The following is a 20,601-nucleotide window of genomic DNA, read 5'->3' on the forward strand; positions in this document are numbered from 1 at the left end:
CAGTCAACTCATCTATCATGTTTTTGTTCCTGTCGAGTTATTTTTAAATCGGTTCCAGGGCTACGAGTGCTTGGGAGTATGTGTTAAGGTGACTGACAGGGTCCTTAGTTCGAGTAGCCATTAGGAAATATGTAACTCCCACTCCCTCTCTCCAAAAACAAGACTTTTGCGGGCAGTTTGCCAGATATTGAATCATTATTTACCCCCATCTTAACAAAGTCACGTACTAAGATATAACTATGGTGATTCTATCAAATGAGAGGTCTCAGTCGTTAGAATACCTTTTACTGTATCTTTGTAAAATTCACTCACATTGAAGTGATGACATAATTTATTAATCCAAAATAAAATAATTAAACGTCCCTAATTAATACAATTTTGAATTTTAGATTATTTCTCAACTATCGGCAACCATCATCAGCTTTGTTGAACGAGCTGAGTGAATCACCTTGTATATATTCCACCGTAAGGCACTTTAAACTCCAACAAAATCGATGAAGCCTGTAAATCTTCCTTTTTAAACAGGAATAGAAATGGCGAATAAATATTTCAGTATTATTTCTCTTGAGAGCAATAATCATGTCGAACAATGCCACTATTATTTTACGTTATCCCGGAATTTGTCTACCTCGTCTATCATTTTTCTTTCTATTCCTGTCAGGTAATTTTAAATTTGTTTCAGAACCACCGACGAATGTCCAAGTGAGTGACAACTTAGGTCCCGTGAAAAAAGATGTGACAGAAGCATATGCGGAGGGAGCGAGTCTAACACTTTCCTGTACAGCGACAGGTGGAAAACCTCTAGCTAGGGTAAGTTTTTCTACTTAATTAAATGTGAAATACTAGAGAATATGATTGACAATGCTTGAATGTTAATCCATAGCAACAGTGATTTATTAGCAATATTGCAGCAATGGCACGTGTAATAAAAGAATTTCCCGAACACAAAGCTATGTCAGAAGAATTTGCAGAATGCTAAGTCAAGCACTCATGCTATCCCACAAGAAAATTTACAAATATGCAGGATGTTTAGTAGACGGTTTGACAACATTTTTTGGGTGGGGAAGACATTTGGAACAGGTTGAACCTAATTTACCTCTATACAATAAAACCTCACGATTTTCAAGATGTAATTTTTTTGTTTTTTCAAAAATTTGAAAAAAATTGGAAATGCAGGCTTTAATAACTTTAATTTTAATAGAGCTATCAACTCGAACTAAATTTATTCTGTAACGTGAATGTATGCCTCTTCTAAATAAGCCATTAAAATTAAAGTTCGAACAAAATAAACACACAAACAAAAAGAAATAGTAAGTTAGAAGGAAATAAAGAAATTATAGAGTTTTAATTATTAGAAATAAAATTTTATTCCAACCAAGATTCGTCCAGATTTTTAAATGTGGCAGAAACTTAGTTCCTATCTAATAGTATATCACATGTCACATAAAGTTTACGAAACCTAATAAATTCGGCGTCGTTTAAGGAAAAGGCCAATAAAAATCAAGAAATAATTTTTTAACTTTTATTAAAGATTTTGTTCAAATTGAGTTCCAACGTTGCGTATAAAAGTTCTACACCTTCTTTGAATTTCGACGGTAGTAACTCGAAGACGTATTTCTTCTCTCAATGTTTGAAATGCAAAATTTATCAATGCGGCTTCAAGTAACTACTGTCGAAATTCGAAGAGGGTGCAGAAGTTGTATACAAAATGGTAGAGTTCAATCAGAACAAAATTTCTAATGAATGTTAAAAAGTATTATATATAATTTTTATTGTCAATTTTCTTAAATCACACTCAATTTATTAGGTTTCATAAACTTTATGTGACATGTGATATACCATTAGATAGGACACAAAAATAAATAAGTTTCTGCCGCATTTGAATATCTATACGAATCTTGGTTTAAATAAAATTTTATTTCTAATAATTAAAACTATCATTTCTTAATTTTCTTCTAACTTACTATTTCTTTTTTCGTGCTTATTATGTCCGAGCTTTAATTTTGATAGCTGATTGAGAAGAAACATACATTCACGTTATAGAATAGATTTAGTTCGAACTGATCTATTAAAAATAAATTTATTAAAGTTTAAAGTTTAAATTTTGCCAAATTTGTAAAAAAACACAAAAAATCATATCTCAAAAACCGTTAGGTTTTGTGTAGAGGTAAATTAAGTTAAATATGTGCCAAATTATTTCCCCTGTTACCCAAAAAAATTTGTCAAACCGTCTACCAAACGCCCTGTATAATCGTTACAAAACTATTTGGTACAACTAGCAAATCTGACAAAAAAAATCAATTTAGTCTTCGGGTCGATGCACCAGCCGGGGTATTAGACCCTTAAATTTAACGATCATCAGAGTAAATTAAATCAACACGTCTTAAGGGAAGTGTTCGTGTTAACCTTTTGGTGGTGGATTTAATGCGAGTAGCATGCATAGGGAACATTTTCACGTCCGTACTGTAAACGATCATTTGCATTTTTATAAGCACGACTGAGCTTAAAACACGGAACTCTGACGTAAATATTTAATTAATTGACCCGAATATTTGAAGCGATGTTCAGTTAAGATTTTTTATGTAAGAGATAAAGTTACGTTAGAAATTATGGTATGATTTTAGTTTGAGGAAAACGGGTGTTTCTGTATGATAACAGATTTGTTCCGATTAGTCGTTCATCATCCCCTAACTGTCCGAAAATTCTTCTGGGCAGCTCATATTGCAGATTTGAATTCGACATGCGCAATGCACTTGCCTGGAAGGATTCTTGAATCGAGGTAGTTTCCTGGTGGGCTGGAACAAGCTAAATAATAGAGTTACAGGATGGCAAAGTGCTAAGGCACAGAAATACATATTTCTGAGTTGTTTCTGCTTAACAGCTGCCTATGACCAATTATCGTGGATTGGGAACACTTTTATAAAACTGTACTACAAGAAAGTATAGTCAGTACCTTCCTGCAGCACTCCTTTCTACTCTTTTCAGTAGCATTGATGTTAAGCACCAGTTTTACTTCCAGGTTTCTTGGTGGAGTAATAACACTATGTTAACTGATGAAACTCAATACTTCCCAGATCGTGCCAAATCTCAAAGTGTTCTTAGGATAGAAAAATTAACCAGGTAGGTAAATAATAGAGTATATATTTAATTATATTTGGAAATACTTTAGGAATCGGTAATTCTAACTGAATGAAATCAACGGCAACAATCAATCATGGGGTAAAGTTTTGATTAGTTCATTTATTATAGCGTTGTGATTAATTAAGGTCTATTTTTAAAACATTTAGAATGAATCGAGTTTCTTGGAACCACTGAGACACGTCGATTGATTACTGCAATACCATTGAGATTACTGCAATTCCCCTTGAGAGACAAAAACTCCTGTTGTCTTTTTTTTTAAATTCGTTATTTAAATAACTTTTTTTAATTCATTGGGAGAGTCTTTTAAAGCATCTATTGAAGGTGACAATTCTCAATTTTATTAATAACACTTCCTGTGGAAAATGATGACACTAAGCGCAATCATGTCCATTGTCCTTTCCTTATTTCGGACACATCTCCCTTAGCCAATCAGAAATTTAAAATGAATTAAAACGCGATGTATACTCAATAAATTCCAGATCCCATTTGCTGGCAACGTACAGTTGTGAAGCAAACAACAGCAAACGTCAACCACCATTGGTCGTGCGGATCGCCATAGATATGTACCTGAGACCGCTAGAGGTCACGCTAATAGGAAACAACCCACAACTGAGTGCTGGAAAGAAGTATAACATCACCTGTGAGACCAAAGGATCTAGACCACCTGCTACGATTACGTGGTGGAAGGTACGATTTAAAGCTTTTTTGATTATTCTGTTTTACTAAATGAATTTTTCAAATTTCTTTACGTTGTCAATTTTTGATAAATCCAACCCATACCATAAATATAAACTTAGAAAGTATCGCAGGCTAAGCTGGGTTTTGCGTGTTGTCACGGTCTTGCAAAAAAATATGTTAAATTATTTAGAGAAATATCTTGTGAGAATAAGATGTAGCTTTGCGACATGTTTGCATTCGTACAAAAATAAATCATTGACTGTTATTGCAGCTTTACGAAATAGAGTTTACGAGTAATATTTGCAAGACATATTGACATTCGAATGCCGTTGAAATTGGAGTTTGTGATTGCTTTGCATTGTTCAAATACGTTAAGATATTTTCAGAAATAGACGAAAAATGTATAGTTTTAATGTGAGAAACTTTTATTATAGAACGTTTACGTGGCTCAATACTCGAATACGTCCTTAATCTCTCGACTGGTCGCAAGGTCTCGTTTCCTAGTAGCAATTGGAATTGTAGTGACCTTTTAGGAAAGTGTCTCTTCTAAAAGGAAATTTGGAAGCTTGGGTAGGTAGAGAATATTTGAGAAAGGAGATCCCAATATTCTTAAGAGTCATTCTGGCGTTCCGCAAAAACTCACAGTTGAGAAGACGTTTTGAAAGAACTTTTGATTGAAAATGGGGGTCCTGTCAAAATCCAATATTTTTCTCAATTTACTATAGGGGGCACATGTAATTTTGAGATAGAACAATGTTCTAAGTTGCCTGCCACCACCTTAAAATATTTCGCTTAATCTTTTTCTTAAACTAAACAGGACTTTCATAGACTAATAAATGATTTTACTTTTACAACAAAGCAGTATTCTCCAAAACAATATCTTTTCTGTATTGTTGTGCAGTAAACTAACGAGATAAAAAGGAGCACGAGAAAGAACAGTTGTTAGGAATACAGTAAACATTTTTTGCGTTCTCGAACTTTTATTTATTTTGTTACAAAACGGTTAAGATCAATACGCTTTTTAATTGTTTTATGCCCTTTAGAATTAGAGGATCAAATAATATATTATCCTTTGTGGTTCTGCGAAACTCTTCAAGTAATTTGCGGAGAAAAACTGAACCCTGCATTGCATGATGTATGGGTTACAAAGAATCTCTTATGATAGGAAATTACAGTTCAAAGAAATTTAACAAAAGTTAAACAATTAACTTTTTATTTATCAACACAATATTATATTATACCGCATCATAAAGACCGCTTTATTAACGCTGCAGTGTGCTACAATGGTCAGTTCTGATGCATGCGTATCAAAAATATATAAATACAACTAGAAAACCGTAAATTGTAAGTGTTTCCTGTTTCAAATTAACTTATTCTATTGGACGGTTTGTCTGAAGTTTGAATAATTTAACGCAGACTAGATGTAAACTCAAATTAAAGTCTGCGGGCTCGAAAACTCTTCATTAAATCTGCTTGAAACTTTGAACATTAATTACTGAAAATTAATGAATGGCCAGTAGAAGGCTTTATTTCGGGGCCCTGAAATATTATTCACGCAAATTAGGTACATTATTTCAGATCTCATAATTTGTGTCCCACATCTGGTTACTTATTATTATTGCTTCTCGAGTCGTCGCATGTTCGGGACATAACAGGTATGGGCGTGAAAACCCAATATAGTATTTTATTAGAAATATAATAGAACTACGCTCCAACCTTCAAGATTTTAGTCCGTTTCAGTCAAGTTTTGCACCTCATTGCACAACTTTTTCAAAAATTCGCCACCCTTATCGTGTTTGAAGTCCACATGATATTGCTCTAATTTGGAACACTGTTAAAGATTTTTCATTGTAGAGCCATTTTATTATTAGATTTTCATTTTTGAACAGTCCATATCGCTTCCCTTTTAAATGGGCAAGCAAATACCATTTTGGTTTGGACGTTTTTGTTGTTTGATTGCCCATTAGAGCGAGCGCTTGTTAATTCGCATTGATTTTCCTACCAGAATTTGGTACTATAATTTCGGCTGGATGACAATGTCTAAATTCTATTTAGATTAATCGGTACGAAGGACCTTTGGCAACATTATCGATATCTTTTTTCTCAAAATTACCGGATTTGCCTTATAGGTCGTTAACAATTCGAGCGAACATTGCCGTACATGTCGGGATTAATACAGATAAAACTTTGAGTTTAAAACCTCGGATTTATCGAATTGGGAAGCAGCTTTTATAGACAATTGAGTGTCCGCTTTCCTTCCTCCGTAATATACTTCGGGGATCACCCGACAAAAGAGCTAAAATTGCACTTGGACTGTTTCCGTTGCCTGACAATTTTCTCAAAAACGAGCACAAACATAAAGAAATTTAATTTGAAATTGCACTAGCAGCACATGTGTTCGGAAATCCTCAGTTGGGGAATATAACGGTGCCGAATTTAATTTATATTCCGGAATTTAATATAAACGCGGGTGTCGAATAGGACCCAACAAGTAAGGAAGGGCATTTTGCCTCCATAAGATTGTAAATCCGATCGAATGGGTTTTATCACAAAAGTGTTAAGCTGATATTTTAAAGCGAACGCTCTCGGCAATGTGGTAGAGGAATGAAAATTAAAAGTGTATGGCACGAGGTGCAGTAAAGAATATAAAAGCAAAATACTACCCATCAGGTGAATTGGAATATATTTTCTATAGAACCTCCACGTACGCCCCACAAAGAGCAATCACATGCGTTGGCAGATTTATACGGATACTTTCGTAATGCAGTGCCTTGAATGTTATTTCGATTTATGCCCTACTAGAATTCCATTTTATGGGGGATATTTATAGCACTAGTGGCCACAACTTCAAATAGAATAGCTTTTAGTAGACTCGCATTATTTATTACCTACTGCACCCCATTCCAGTCATATTAGAATCACTAAAAATTGATTAAATTTCTTACCATATAAAGGATTTCGAGTCGGCACCTTCAGCAAACTGATTACTCAGGACGTATCGTAAATTTAAACGACACTCTTCCTCGATACTAAAGTAAGATTTAATTCTCCTAAAAGCCAGTTCTTAAAGAAAACGGTTCAATAAACTAACGACATTGAAAGGCAAGGTAAAAATAATTGCGAACTAGGAATTTCCGTTTTTATTACATCTTGCAAGGTAGATCATCGAAAACGCTTCAATACGGGCCTGTCTACTGGAGCAATTTTTTTCAACCATACAATGAAAGGTATTCGGATGTACGATGGCTGCGAAACCTCTATGTTTATTCCGACCACGGGCTTACATTCCAGGGGCGTACTACGAAAAATTCGGTCCTCGAACAGAGGTTTTTAAATCATCCTGGAAATACAGCTGTTAGTTCACGTATTTTATTAGTATGCATCCACTTCATGGGATTTGAGAAGCGGGATATTGTGATGATTTATCGTGGCATCTTTTCAGTAAGTTCTCTTAATTTCCTTACAGACTAAATTTTTAACGCGGTTCCAGCTGCAACAAATGACTAAGAATTTCTCAAGAATTGAACAACATATTAGTAATATAATCTGAAACTTCGATTACCCGGAAACTTTTAAAGAGCTTTATTGGTGTACTCTTGGGATATTAATGAGAATTTAATTATACATTTTATCTCTTGTTCCAGAAATCCTTCATTGATCGAGGTTTAATGGTATTTGCCTTTAACTCAGCAGTGTGCTAATTTAAAACGATAATACTAATTTGATGTGTAAATTTAATTTTGGCTTTAACTGTAAATCATTGCAGAAAGATAAATGGTGGGAAATCTGAAATGCATTTAAACTAGACTGGTTTGTGAACAGGGACTTAGGGGGCTTTATTTAAGATGAAAACAAGCGTGCAGGAAACAAGAAAATCGACAAAAACATGGACGTAGTCCTTGGCAAATTATCAGGCGTGGTCGTACTCATCGGACCGTTTATCATATAAGAATCGTTCAAGCTTAATAATTTGGAAAGGACTACGTCCATATTTCGTCGATTTTCTTGTTTCCTGTACGCCTGTTATCTTAACTAGATGCCCCTGGAACTTGGGTGCGTTTTCTATCTACTAACAGGAAACATGATATTCATATTTGATGTGTGCATAGTCCTTTTGTTCGTTTGACGGGTTTGTGTTGACTAACAGCAATTACGTTTATAGCGAATTTGAAGCTAAAATAAACGTCAGCAAGTTAGCTACATCTCAATCGATCAAATTTAACAAGACAGCGCAGTCCCATCAGACCTCTAACTTGCTTCGCTGCATTTCATTTAGTTTGGACTTCTCCAAGTTTCAGCGACATCCTCTGATTCAACTCGATTTGGTGCAATTATCTTAGATGCCACTTAGTTTTCTCGGAAGCTGCTCCCTCTTTGAATTTATCGTGTAAATCTTAGAATGGCGATTAATGGTTTGTTTTAATTTCATTTGCCAGGACTGAGACCTTCAATTTCTAGACAATTAGTTATCTATCTATTCGATATTAGGGGACATTTCTATTCCAAGCGCCAGCTAAAGCGAGCATAGATTTCCCTAATGATGTTCTTATAATGGATTATAAAGGAAGGGAACACTTGTTAATGTCCTGAGTGTCCGGATAATAAGGGATGACAGCTGTATCGGAAACCGCTCATCATAAATTATTGAGAAGAGTTTATGTTAAACCGATTGTGAGGTGGCGAACAAAAAATTAACGTTCTGCTGTGGCTTCTAGAGGGACTCATTAAAAACACAACGAGTGGTAAAGCGTTTACCATCCACTAAAAATCTCGTTAAAAGTATCCCACCCTGTATGTAGCACAGAGAGCCATAAACTCGTGCGCTTAATCTATCTCCGTTTCTATTGACTATAAAGAAAATCCGACTTCGCAACTCCGCCCTCTTTTTGCGATAATTTCAATACCACATTCCAAATTCCTTTTCTTGCCTCGATCTGCTTTGATGCCGCACCCCACTTTTAAATTTTTTCCCAAAAATGAGATAAATTTATGGTTCTTTATATAGGGTGTCTATCTATTAACAGAACAATTTTTGGACATAAAATTGGTGACCGGTGGAATGGCCGTAGAGCAAATTTGCTTAGAAATTAGTGAAAGCAATTACTAAATCATACTGGAACTAAATAAAATACGATATGAAGCTTTTTAATTTCCGCGGTTTGAAATTGTCGTGTAAAAAAGTCCCGGAAGAACGAATTATAATAAATCACTCCTTTGCCGTTATCAGACCTTTTAAGCACTCAAGGTCCGCACTTTGGGTCTTTGGCGAATTCTAGTACTGGAAAATTAGGGTCGAATATTAAATTTAGGCTCATATCGAGCGATTTATAAAACTTTTCGGGACATTGAGCTTCTGGTATTAAAATAACCACAGCTGACGCTGTAGTTTACGATGTGTTAAGATTTAATAATTTTCACTTAAAGTAACACGAAATCATTATTACAGCAGAACGTAAATTCATATAGAAAAATTTCATGACGGAAGGTGGAGAAATTTATTAGAATGGTCGGATCCCATGGAAGTTTTGGATCTCTCAAAAACGATATTGTAGTACTTTCAGGTAAATTCGCCCGCAATATGATATTTTAGTTAGGCGCAAAGTGTCGGGACTAACAAATAGGTGATTTAACAAAATATCATGTATATTTCCTTAAACGCAGTAAAAAAGACTTAAAAACCTAGCAACAACGTATTTACAAATTACATCACAAAGACACAAGACTGATACACCATTTGTTGATGAGTGAGACATGACGTAATGAAAAAGAGAATTATAAAGAACAGATAACACTTAATAATATATCTACTAAACTAAGAAGCATCACCTAGAACAATCATTCAAGTAACCTATGACACAGGATAACAAATTACTTTCGAGCAAGTCAGTCTGGGAATTAAAACAGGTCTTTAGTGACCATGACCACCGCCTCCATGTTGGAAGACGTGCTTGTACACTGGCACATGTACTGGATAAGGTTTCTTGATATACTCTACGTGATGCTTTTCAACCTCAATTTTGACTGGTTTAGGGATATATACGGGCACCAGCTTCTCAACAGTAATGGGAACCCTCTTTTCAATTTCCTGCGGTACCAGCTTGTAGATTGGGACAGCAATTGGTTGAGGAACAGGTACTTGAACGCCGTATGGTTGGGGAACGCCAACTTTTATTACTTGTGGGTGTGGAACTCCAACTGGATGTGGAACGGGATAGCTGATTTTCTTAATAACTGGGACTGGGTAGTGCTCTTCTTTTACGATTTCTTTTGTTGGGATGTGCTGGTGTTCAATCTGAACTTGGGGCTGGTGATCGAAGCCTTCGGCGCCTCCGTCCTGGCCGTGGATACCGAGAGGTTGCCAACCGTGTCCACCGTCATCTCCACCTGACTCTACACCATAACCTAGCAGATGAAATAATCAACATTAGTTAGTACTTTTTATCTTATTAAATCTCTTACCACCGTCTCCTCCTGAATATCCTCCATACCCGCCATCGCCACCGCCTTCATGTCCAGACAAATCGTTGCCACCATGGTCTTCTAGGAGTGATCCATGGGCGCTTCCAAATGCTAGGACATACAGGACGACTGAACACTAAAATCAAATATAGATTCATTTTATTGCCTAAAATTTTTGCGATTAAATTTCAGCTAGTGGCACAGCGAATCTGAATAAGTAAAGCTTAGGTTAAGTTTTGCTCGTGTAATCGGGTTTAGTAAGTTCGTGAGGATATTTTTATTAGGAAATGAACGGTAGGTTAAGATTGTGAATACATTAAATAATGAGTATGCTTTCAGTTACTTTTACCTCGATCTAGTGGTTACTTTTACTTTCATCGGGAAAAACACAACGAATGAGAGCAAATTAATTTTAATATGAATGAATACGCGATGTTTTCAAAGCCATAATTAGATCGTTACGCTCGCCGCCTTTCCCCCATGTAACTGTTGAAATCATCTTATATTCGGAGAAAGTTTTGATCAGAGAACGGATGACTTAAAGGTACATTCCCAAAGTTAATTATCTCCATTTCTTGTTTGTTTCCTTGATTCTTTACTTTCCCACACCATCAACTGCTAAAGAAGTTAATGGCATGTTAATGACCTTGCTAAATGCCACTGAGCTTAGTAAGCTTGCGATTAATTCATAACAGATTATCCCGAAAAAAATCCATCCATTTAATGATCGGCTAATCAAAAATTAAACGATCAACGGCCGTTTTAACATTTTGTGATAAATTGCTATCAAAAAGGGCGCGTGCATGGTTATTTTAAGCCTCGACGTAATTTTTGATTTGAATCTAATTTGATTGAAATGTGTAAACCCAGCGAATAGATAAATGTCAAATATTTGACATAGAGATATAGCAAATTAATTCTAATTATCATGAAAACGGTTTAGAATTTGAGGATAAATCTATTGGATTTGAAACCCTAATAATGGCATTATGAGGGCTAATGGATACTCCTATTTACAATCTCTATACAATTATTTTAATTAAGATTAGAAATATAGATATTTGTTTACAATCCCTTAATGTGTTCGCATTTGGAAACATCTTTTTCGCATGACAATGTGCTCTTACTTCGATAACAGCAATTTTAGTTTTTCTGAGCATTTTTGTGAGACCAAACGAAATAAGAAATATTTAGGATTTGGGAATTTTTGTAAAGACCAAGATTATATCGATTGAGACGACATGATGCGATATACGATTTAAAATACTGCTAAATGGACTTTGCTCAAAATGAGAAAGGAGCGCGTATCCATCTATTGCATGAATAATGTGTCCCCGAAGAGCTTTTTTCGGTCCAAGAGGTTAAAGAGGTTAATACAGAGTCCATATCAAAACTTGACGTCAAAGCGCCCGGAAAATAAAAGATATTTGAATTGTGGAAAATCCTAATAGCGTACTTGACAAAAACATACCGGCAACATGAAACGAGAGGCAATATTGTAAAATGTTTCTTGAGAAAACTGTTTTACATAACGTAAACTGTTATGCGGTATTTTGCTATTCTCTTTCACGTCTTTCCAATTTGCTCGGGATGGCACTGCTTTTGAACAGGAGGACCTTCCGGTTTACTTTGTGCAAATAATTTCAAGTGGCAATTTTGTTTGAGTTTAATTATGAAGTTAATTTTTTCGTAGTGCTCACTGGAATCTAGCAAAATTTTTGAAGCCAGAATAGATAATAAACTTTGTGCCAGTTTTGCAGCGTCTCCCGGAGTTCGTCTAAATTAGATTCTTTAGTAATTCAAATTTTCACTGAGAAACAAAAATTAAACAAATTAATTGTTCGTTTCGTTCCGTGCAAATGTTGAAGATCTCTTTTTCAGTCTCAGTTTCTATCGTCACTAAATTTCTTAAACAGACTTACACCTGGAAATTTCGAGTAACGAGGTGCAAGTTTTCGCGATTCGTATGGAAACTGCCTCGGTAAGTCGCTTTAAATTCTTTCATCTCACAAAAAAGTCAAAATTCGAGAATATTTCAAATATCCGGATGAACAAACTTAGAATCTCCACCATGTAACTCTTAATTCTTTCGTTGGTGAAAAGACTGAAGTTTGCAGTTCAAAAAGCTGGAATAACTTCATATAAAGTTCTGGAATTTATTTTCCGTAAACAAGCCAGGAATCCGGCGATTTTTTAACAAACTAAAGATCAAAAATAACAAATTATTACCAAAGAAATCAGTTGTTTTATGTGAAATTTACTCCCTTCAAACTTGGTTTCGCGTCCCGCAAGAAATTTTAAATACTTTTGACGGCAGTGTCTTTCAACTCGTTTATCCCCTTTTTCAATTTTATCGTGTTTTTGAAAGGTGAAAGGAATTATTTTACGATTAAGCACTTTCATAAATATCAGCCTAGGTGGGCGGGCCCTAAAAATCGCCATGTAGAATGCACTCCTGCCAAAAAACTATTAAGGCATCAACAGCAAAGTATTTTATGCGGTAATTTTGGAGCGTGCAAATCGCCCTCATTACCAACACTTTATGTGAATAGAATAGGCAAGAACTATTAAGCTAAAGATCGATTAACAGCAACATATTTTATACGGTAATTTTGGGGCGTGCAAATCTTTATGTGAAGAGAACACGCAACGATTTTCAACCAGGTGAATAACAAACGTCGAAAAAACATTTTCGCAACTGCTTAATAACCATCTCACCAACAAATTCACAAAAAATTAATTCCCGTAAATTACTAAGCACATCGTGATTCACCCCAGCCCCGATCGACGTTGCAGCCCATACATACGAATATCACTATCAAAAACTGTCTATTTCAAGGAAATAAACCTCACAAAACACACTTACAGTGAATCGGTTCATTTTCTGTATACGTTGAAAAGCCAAACCAAAACTGATGATGTGATTGTAATTTTGCAGCTTCTTATAGTATCGGAATTAGTAAGGCGTGACTAGCTTGTGAAAGGCTTTCTTTCTTCTTTTCTTTCATATTCCGGTTTCCTATTCGGAAGATTAGATGGATATCGTGCATCGAACGGCACGTCTCAAGAAATATGTTTATTTGCTCGATGAAGTAACTGGTATGTACAATTATTGCTGAAAAAAGTCCGTTCATCTCAATTAGCAAATTGGAGCCCATCAGATTGCGCTATCTCGTCATGCAACATGCAAATCCGTGATAATTGTGATAAATTTAACTGAGGAAAAGTCAGTAATTTATGGTAATAATTCAAGCATTTAGATATGTCAAATGACCATGATTAGGGATCATTGACGATTTATGAATTTATTAATCACGTGTTATGAGGCTCGCATGGATTTAACTCATTACACCCCGCTCTTAATGTTTAAAGTTCCATTCGCCTCACATAAGAAATCATTCATATACGACTGAGGCAATAAATATCTATTTTCCAACATATGAGTTGCATCTTGAGCCGCCTGCCTATTCGCTTGACTACTTATCACTTTATGACATTTCAAAGTAAATTCGCGCTGCTGCAGGGGAAACGAACGAGTGTTGATCTATTTTCACATAAAACGAAATTCTATTGATTGTCAGCGTTCAGAAATATACAGGGAGATATATGGATGGTCCCAGATTTTAATAAACAATAGGTGGTTCGAAAACTGGCGAAGCCATGAAGCTTTTTTTCCTTTTAAAGTAATCCCCCGTGTATTGTGTATGAATGAAGTCAAGATTGGATAATTTGTTATTTTTCTTAAATGGAACAATTAAGCATTTTGCAGCGCACTTTTCATGTTGCGTGGCAAATTGTTGCCCGGTCACAAATAGAACAGCGACTTTGAGCATCCAAAACCTGTGAACCAAATGCGATGTTGCTTTACTTTGTGGCATGTTCCCGCATGCAAACGCGTTACTTCATGAGTTTCAGGTCATTCGGGTCAGTTCATCGTGCATGTAAAGTTAACCGTCTTTTCACGCCTTGCATATCTTTGGTTTACTGTCTAATTTCTTTGCACACAATCGGCACATAAACGAAACAGTAAATAACGATATGCCGAATGTTAAGTTTCTGGCATTAAATGTATGTTACACACACACTACCTTAGCGGACATACAGCTACAAAACTCGTCACGAAATTAAATTGTCTTGCGGCAAATGTTGTGTACACCACTTTAACAGAAACTTCAAAATTAAATTTAATAAGGATTTGCAACAGTAATGGTATTAAAACTACAAAAGTTGCATCACTTTCATAGTATGAAGCACTCTGGAAATTTAATTTTGTTTTGTTTGGTTATCATTTCATACATAAGGACTGCTACATAATGTAACTGAGGCCAGTACAAGCAATATGGAGAACTCTAAATTGGAGGCAAAATGAAATAACAATTACGTACAGCCATGATAAGGTTTTCAGTTTAGTAATTAGGTGAACGAAGTAATTTGTGCGAGCACTTTGTTAATTAATGTTTGTTAAATAAATATCAATATTCATCCAGTGATTGCAAATTAATTAGAAACAATACATCTTCCTTAGGAATATAAGTACCTTCTTTATCTGTCTATAGCTAAGAGTTTCATAAAGGCGTCTAAAATTATCTTTTCATTAAAGCACTCCGGAAATTCGTTTTTCCCAGTCAGTTAACTGTATTGAAAATAAACGCGTAAATCCATGGAAAAATTACATTTTCCGAACTCCTAATGAAATGCAGATACTAATAATGAAGAGTGCGTTTGAATCGTTATTTTTGGCAGTATCATTCCAACGGCAACACCAAAAACGCAGTGGAGCTCTTAAAATTGAAAATACCAAAATGCACATTACTGCATCCACAAAGCACCGTATTCAGGGTGTTGCTGAATTTTGTTCAAAAGGTTTTTAAGCAGAACCTATATTATAATGATCTGTTCCTCGACGAAATACAAGCATGCCTCCTGGTTCGGTGATAAAAACAAGACAAAATAATATTACAGAGTACAAAATGATTTAAATGAAAACAATTCAATAACCAAATTCCAGAAGTACAAACCCTTATATCTATAAAATAGAGAATTTACTTTTTACATCTTGCTATTATCCTTTACCATCGTAAACCCGTCAGTTTTATTAGTAATACCATTTTGGTGCCCTAGGGAAACAGAAAAATGCAATAATAGGAAGTTATGTGGTAAACCTGACAAGCTAAATTGAAGTTAGGGTGTCTTTTTTGATATTTAGGATAAGATGGGTCTCTTAAAAGATATTGGGCATTCGGTACAACACCTTGGACATCTAAAAAAAAAAACAGTTTTTATGTCGTCATTAGTAGAGAGATCTAGAGAGCTCAAATCGTATAATTCTTAAGTAAGTATAAAAAAGTTGACTTCATTAAAATTTTCCAAAACAGCTTGTGGTTCAGCGGGTCCGCAAATAAGCGTTTCCAGACCTATGTTCATAGGCACTTTTTCCCTTTTTTTGACGTAAGAAATCGCCTTTCGAAATATATGCTCGTTATTCCCGGATAGCCTCTATTTACTTTTATAAGATCCGGAGAAAAGCCCTGTTTTTACAAATATCGACAAAGGACAAGTGAACTACCCTCCTGTTGAAAATCATCTAATACTATTTCTCTACTATCCAGAAATGATTTTTTTAAATCACCTAAGGAAAACAGACCCCGTGAGTAAATGCCTTCGTAAAAATGTATTCAAAAAGAAAACTGCGAGTTTTGACTTAACTAAAAATATTACGGACATAAACAGCACCTTTCAAACGTAAAGCGTTCAGAAAGCTTCTTGAGGACTAGTCAGAAATTCGTTTACCGTCGTACAAATTCCTCCGCAGCCTAATAAAATGTATTTGAATCCGCCAGAGAAGCTGTAAAGAGCAATATAGAAAGGTAATGAAATTTAAGTTTGCAACCCAAAGCAGACGATAAAAGTGCCGGTATTTTTCGGTTCGTGGAATATAAGGGACTTCTTATAAAAGAACAAGAAATTTTATTTTATTTTATTAACTTCTAATTTTGGAATATTTGGAAGATTTTTGTTATTTTCGAAGCGAATATATATGTAAAACGTGATTTAGGGAATGTTATTTTTCTCATATTCATAGAAATAGAATCAACTGATTTTGAAACCAGAGACTCAAATGACTTGTACAAGTAGAAGAGAAAATGGGAAATATTTATTTTCTAAATTTTAAAGTCAGAAAGTTTAAAGTAAGAAAAAGTTTCTAATTGCGTAAATTTGAACTCCCACTTAAAACTTCTATTGATGGGGAAAAAAATTCAAATGCGTCAACAAATTCGAAGTTTCTAAAGTCTCTTACAGCTTAATCTTGTGTCTCATGGACAAAATAGGTACCATAAAATAAATCGTACCGACACATGCATTTTTCATAAACTCGCGCCATATATCTAGACCGATAGATGAAGATTTCTTTCCAGTTTCGTGAAAGAATTGTCACAATAAAACCGAATATACGGTTTTGGACAGAAACGTTTTTAGTAGGGAAAAATTCAGATAATCCGGATGTCCTCTTTCTGAACACGATATTCTTATTTCCTAACATTCCATCATGTTGAAGGTTTCACATCGAATGATGACCTAGTTGTGTCCTTCCACTGTTTACAAACTGTGCCATAATCCTTTTTAGACGCATCTTTATTTCCAAAAAAACTGTTTTCTACTTTTTATTATGCTGAAACGCTTGTATTATTACCTAGATCTCGAACTTTTCATTTCTATAAAAAAAGATATTCACAGCATACATATGCCAACTATAGAAATGAAAGAAAGGCAACGAAAGTAATGGAAACCTTAAGTTCATAATATCTTTCGGATATTTTATTGGTTTGTTGGCGACTTCAATGCTATCGTATCGGAAAACGGAATTGGAAAATCCCGGAAATTTAACAGCCTGTTTAGAATCCAAAAGCTTCGAGGGAAGTTTTAGATACATATAGAAAAAGTTGGAGAAAGCTAAGCTCGACAACGGCAAGCCTTTGTTATGAAATAAGAAAGATTGTCTGCATTGCATACATGAATTTCACTAAAATATGCACGAAGGTCAGAGGAACTTCCATACAGGGTGTTACAGAAAGGAATTTTTTTATTGGGAGGCTAAACGTGGTCTCCCAATTTTTGATTTACATGATTAAGACAATATATCTGATATTTGTTCTGTTGAAGGAATTATCCTCGCCATCGCTTTTCTGAATCAAACACAGGTTTTCTCGACAGCAACTTGTCAAAAACGTTGATTTATAAAAAAGTTAAATTAATCTTAAATATGTTCAGCTGTTACTCGCATCTACAGCATTACATCTATCAAACTCGACTTCCCCTTAGTGAATGATCATTTTAAGTGGTAATTTATTATACAAATTTCTAGGATATAACCTTAGAAGCATATAGATAATCTATCTTAGTCACGGCGTCGAACCAGTTGAGGTTTAATTAAGTCACTAAATCAAGGAAATAAATTGTTGCTAGATTTCAGGGTACTTTTACATGTCTGAGCGCAAAGACAATTCACCGTGTCTTCTTTTCAAAATATGCCCTGATGAAATAAATATGTAATGAATAAATGGTAACGAAAATTAAGACGAGAAAATAATCATTTAATATCTGTTACTAGTTTCCAAGAAATATTAACTAAGGTGAGACTCGGCATTTTAAGTTTTGTCGTGTAGTTCTTCAACAAAGCTCAAAGCTCTTTCAGAGTTGGGGATGAAACGTTATAAGGGTAGATGACTTTTTACGTAGAACATGATCAAAGTACAAAGAGACTCCTATCGTCATTATTTGTTTCCGAATTCTGTCCGAAATACAAGATCCTTTTAATTTGAGAACAAAAGACACATACAAAAGTTTCAGATAATTCAATAATCTAGTTTTGGTAAATGACGGCCGCAAAATTTTAATTTATTGTGTCGTCTTCAGCCTCTTGGGTGCAAAAATAAGTTAGTGATTTTTTTAGGTTTCTGCGTATGATATTACTTTAATATACAACGCCTCTTACCAAATATCACTCGTTGCATTTATTCCTGTCCTAAAATTCTCTTTCGCACGAAAGCTTTTTCAGCACAATTCCCATGATTTACAGTTATAAATTTGAAAACTTTTATTGCGGCTTAGATTTTCTAACGCGTCCAGTATAAGCGGAAAGTACTCGGGTACTCGAAAAAAAAAGAAAGTATCGGAAGCGCAGGCAAATAATACAGACTATGTGTGACTCAGCGACTTTTTCTAGGCTTAGTAAATTGCTGTATCATACTTTTCGTCCGCTCTTCGAAGATACATTTTTTATAAAGCACTGTGGTGTCCCATATCTTATAATTGTCAATATAATAAATTCCTAAAATTGACAAGTAAAATGTGAAAAGAGGGAAGATGCTTTTACTGCAGCCCACGCCCAAATTGTTTGGCCAAAGTCATGCAACAAAGAAAATTAAAACAGCCCACTCAAGCCTTCTTAACTTAATTCATTTTTTACACATTCTAAAGGCGTTAAAAGTGAATGTAGGATTTTAATTAGACATTTTTGTGAAATACTTTTGTTCTTGTTACGAAACGAGGTATGAAATTAATCCTATCAGAAAGTTTTTAAAGACGCTCTCCAGGAATAACGGCAGTTGGTGAAGAAGAGGATCAATACAGACGATCTTACTGGCCATACAACCACATTTGGAAAAAAAGTTATTACTAAGGCAAAACTTTCGATGGGCTGGAATGAAACAACATGGAAAAATCGCTATTTATACTATTTCGTCGTATTCCAGACTTGCCCTGACGTGGCTCTTTCAGGACGGTCAGTTCCTTAGACAGGTTAAACTGTTGTGGTTAAATTGTCATTTAAGATTAGCAAAAAAGGAATTTTTTGCAGGATTAACATACTCGATTTACTAAATTAATATTCACGAAATTAAATTTATCTAAATGAGTTGCTTTTGAATTATTCTCCCTGGGTCTTATTTGAAATTTTTAAAATGTTTTATGAACGCAAGAAGTCTGTTTAACATATCCGAATTTTCCTCAAGATTATGTATTAATCATCATAATTTCACTGTTGAGCTTCGCTTAAAATTCGATTACAAATAATAGCTCAGAATAAATGCGAGCTCCACCAAATATTAATTAACCATGTCAAGCTCTATCAACAAAATTTGAAAAACAGATTTAATGCTAAGTATCATCGACAAGACCAGTAGGTACCGCATTAGAAGAATATACGAATTTTTGAGGGTCAAAAACGCCCGCAAGCTGCCATAGGACACTTACATAGACAAAAAACATAGACCAAAATATAAGACCATAAATACTGATCATTGATAAGTTTAGCGTAAAATCAATAAGTATGTGAAGGTATGTGGTTATCGATAAAAACCCACTAGTGTACGTAGCAGATTGCGATAGCTTTACAAGGAAGGCAATATAACTTTGGTGTAAAATGGCTATGTGAAATCAATTAAATCAAGTGTGGTTTACCCTAGAATGAAACCTGGAACTTGGTATTTAAACCGCTACAAGCTCCAACCGAAATTTTCATGGCATAAAATAGAACTCTAGGCGTTTAACATAATTGCTGGGAATCCTACCATTATTCTAAATAATTGAACATATACTATAGCCATAAATATATCGATCGCAATGGAAATGGGATATGCTAGTGAACCTACGTGGTTAGAAAAGGAATTTCGTAAATTGAGGCTAGCGTTTTATTTTTCACAAATGATAAAGCCTATGAGACTATGAGGAAACGTGCCAAAAATTCTTATATTGCATAAAGAACGTTAAGATAAATTGCGCGACAGGGTTTATGACCAGACAACGATATGGATCTCCAATTAACCCATCGGCACCGACACGACGACTTTCTTGTGGGGAAAAGTATTTGGATGTCAATCTCAGAAAGCTTTCTTGGTAATTTATCTGTCCGGAAAAATTTAAAAAATAATCTCTGAAGTCAATTCTTAAAATAACTTATGATATGCAGGGCACGTTTCTAGATATCGATAGCAGTAGAATAGCAATGGCGATGTAATGGGGGCTATTCTATGAATGCTGTTTGCTACGACCTTATGTCCGTTTCACTTTAAAGTTGTGAAAAACACTTTAAACTCAAAATTTTTAAAAGACTAAAAAAAGGTAATACAGAAGAAATGCACACAAATGATATTAAATCATGAAATTGAGATTGATTGCTCTTAGGTGTCTTCTTCGGTATCTTCTAGCTAGCACAGATTCAAGTCGAAGTTGATCCAGAACGACAAGACTCTGACAAGTATTTAATCTAACCGCCTGCGAATGTTGATCGTAAGTATTGTTACGGTGATTGCAGATTGTTGCGGT

The 20,601-nt window shown here is 34.9% G+C and overlaps 2 protein-coding genes across 2 annotated transcripts in view; one reads left to right on the forward strand and one right to left on the reverse strand.

Annotated features, from left to right (window-relative positions):
- The window catches only part of LOC136419804 (nephrin-like), a 161,290-nt gene that overhangs the window by 103,361 nt on the left and 37,328 nt on the right, over nucleotides 1-20,601 (forward strand). Inside the window, exons 3-5 of the mRNA XM_066406354.1 lie at nucleotides 683-810; nucleotides 3,020-3,120; nucleotides 3,621-3,828. Of these exons, the coding sequence (XP_066262451.1) occupies nucleotides 683-810; nucleotides 3,020-3,120; nucleotides 3,621-3,828 (437 nt within the window). The remainder of the gene's footprint in view (nucleotides 1-682; nucleotides 811-3,019; nucleotides 3,121-3,620; nucleotides 3,829-20,601) is intronic.
- Nucleotides 9,445-13,253, reverse strand: LOC136419845 (mantle protein-like). Its single transcript, XM_066406420.1, has 3 exons — nucleotides 13,145-13,253; nucleotides 10,279-10,414; nucleotides 9,445-10,221 (listed from the first exon to the last, which is right to left on the reverse strand). Exons 1-3 carry the CDS (start codon nucleotides 13,157-13,159, stop codon nucleotides 9,728-9,730), a joined length of 645 nt encoding a protein of 214 aa, XP_066262517.1. The 5' UTR covers nucleotides 13,160-13,253; the 3' UTR covers nucleotides 9,445-9,727.

This window comes from Euwallacea similis, chromosome 3, assembly GCF_039881205.1.
Source record: "Euwallacea similis isolate ESF13 chromosome 3, ESF131.1, whole genome shotgun sequence".
NCBI lineage: Eukaryota > Metazoa > Arthropoda > Insecta > Coleoptera > Curculionidae > Euwallacea > Euwallacea similis.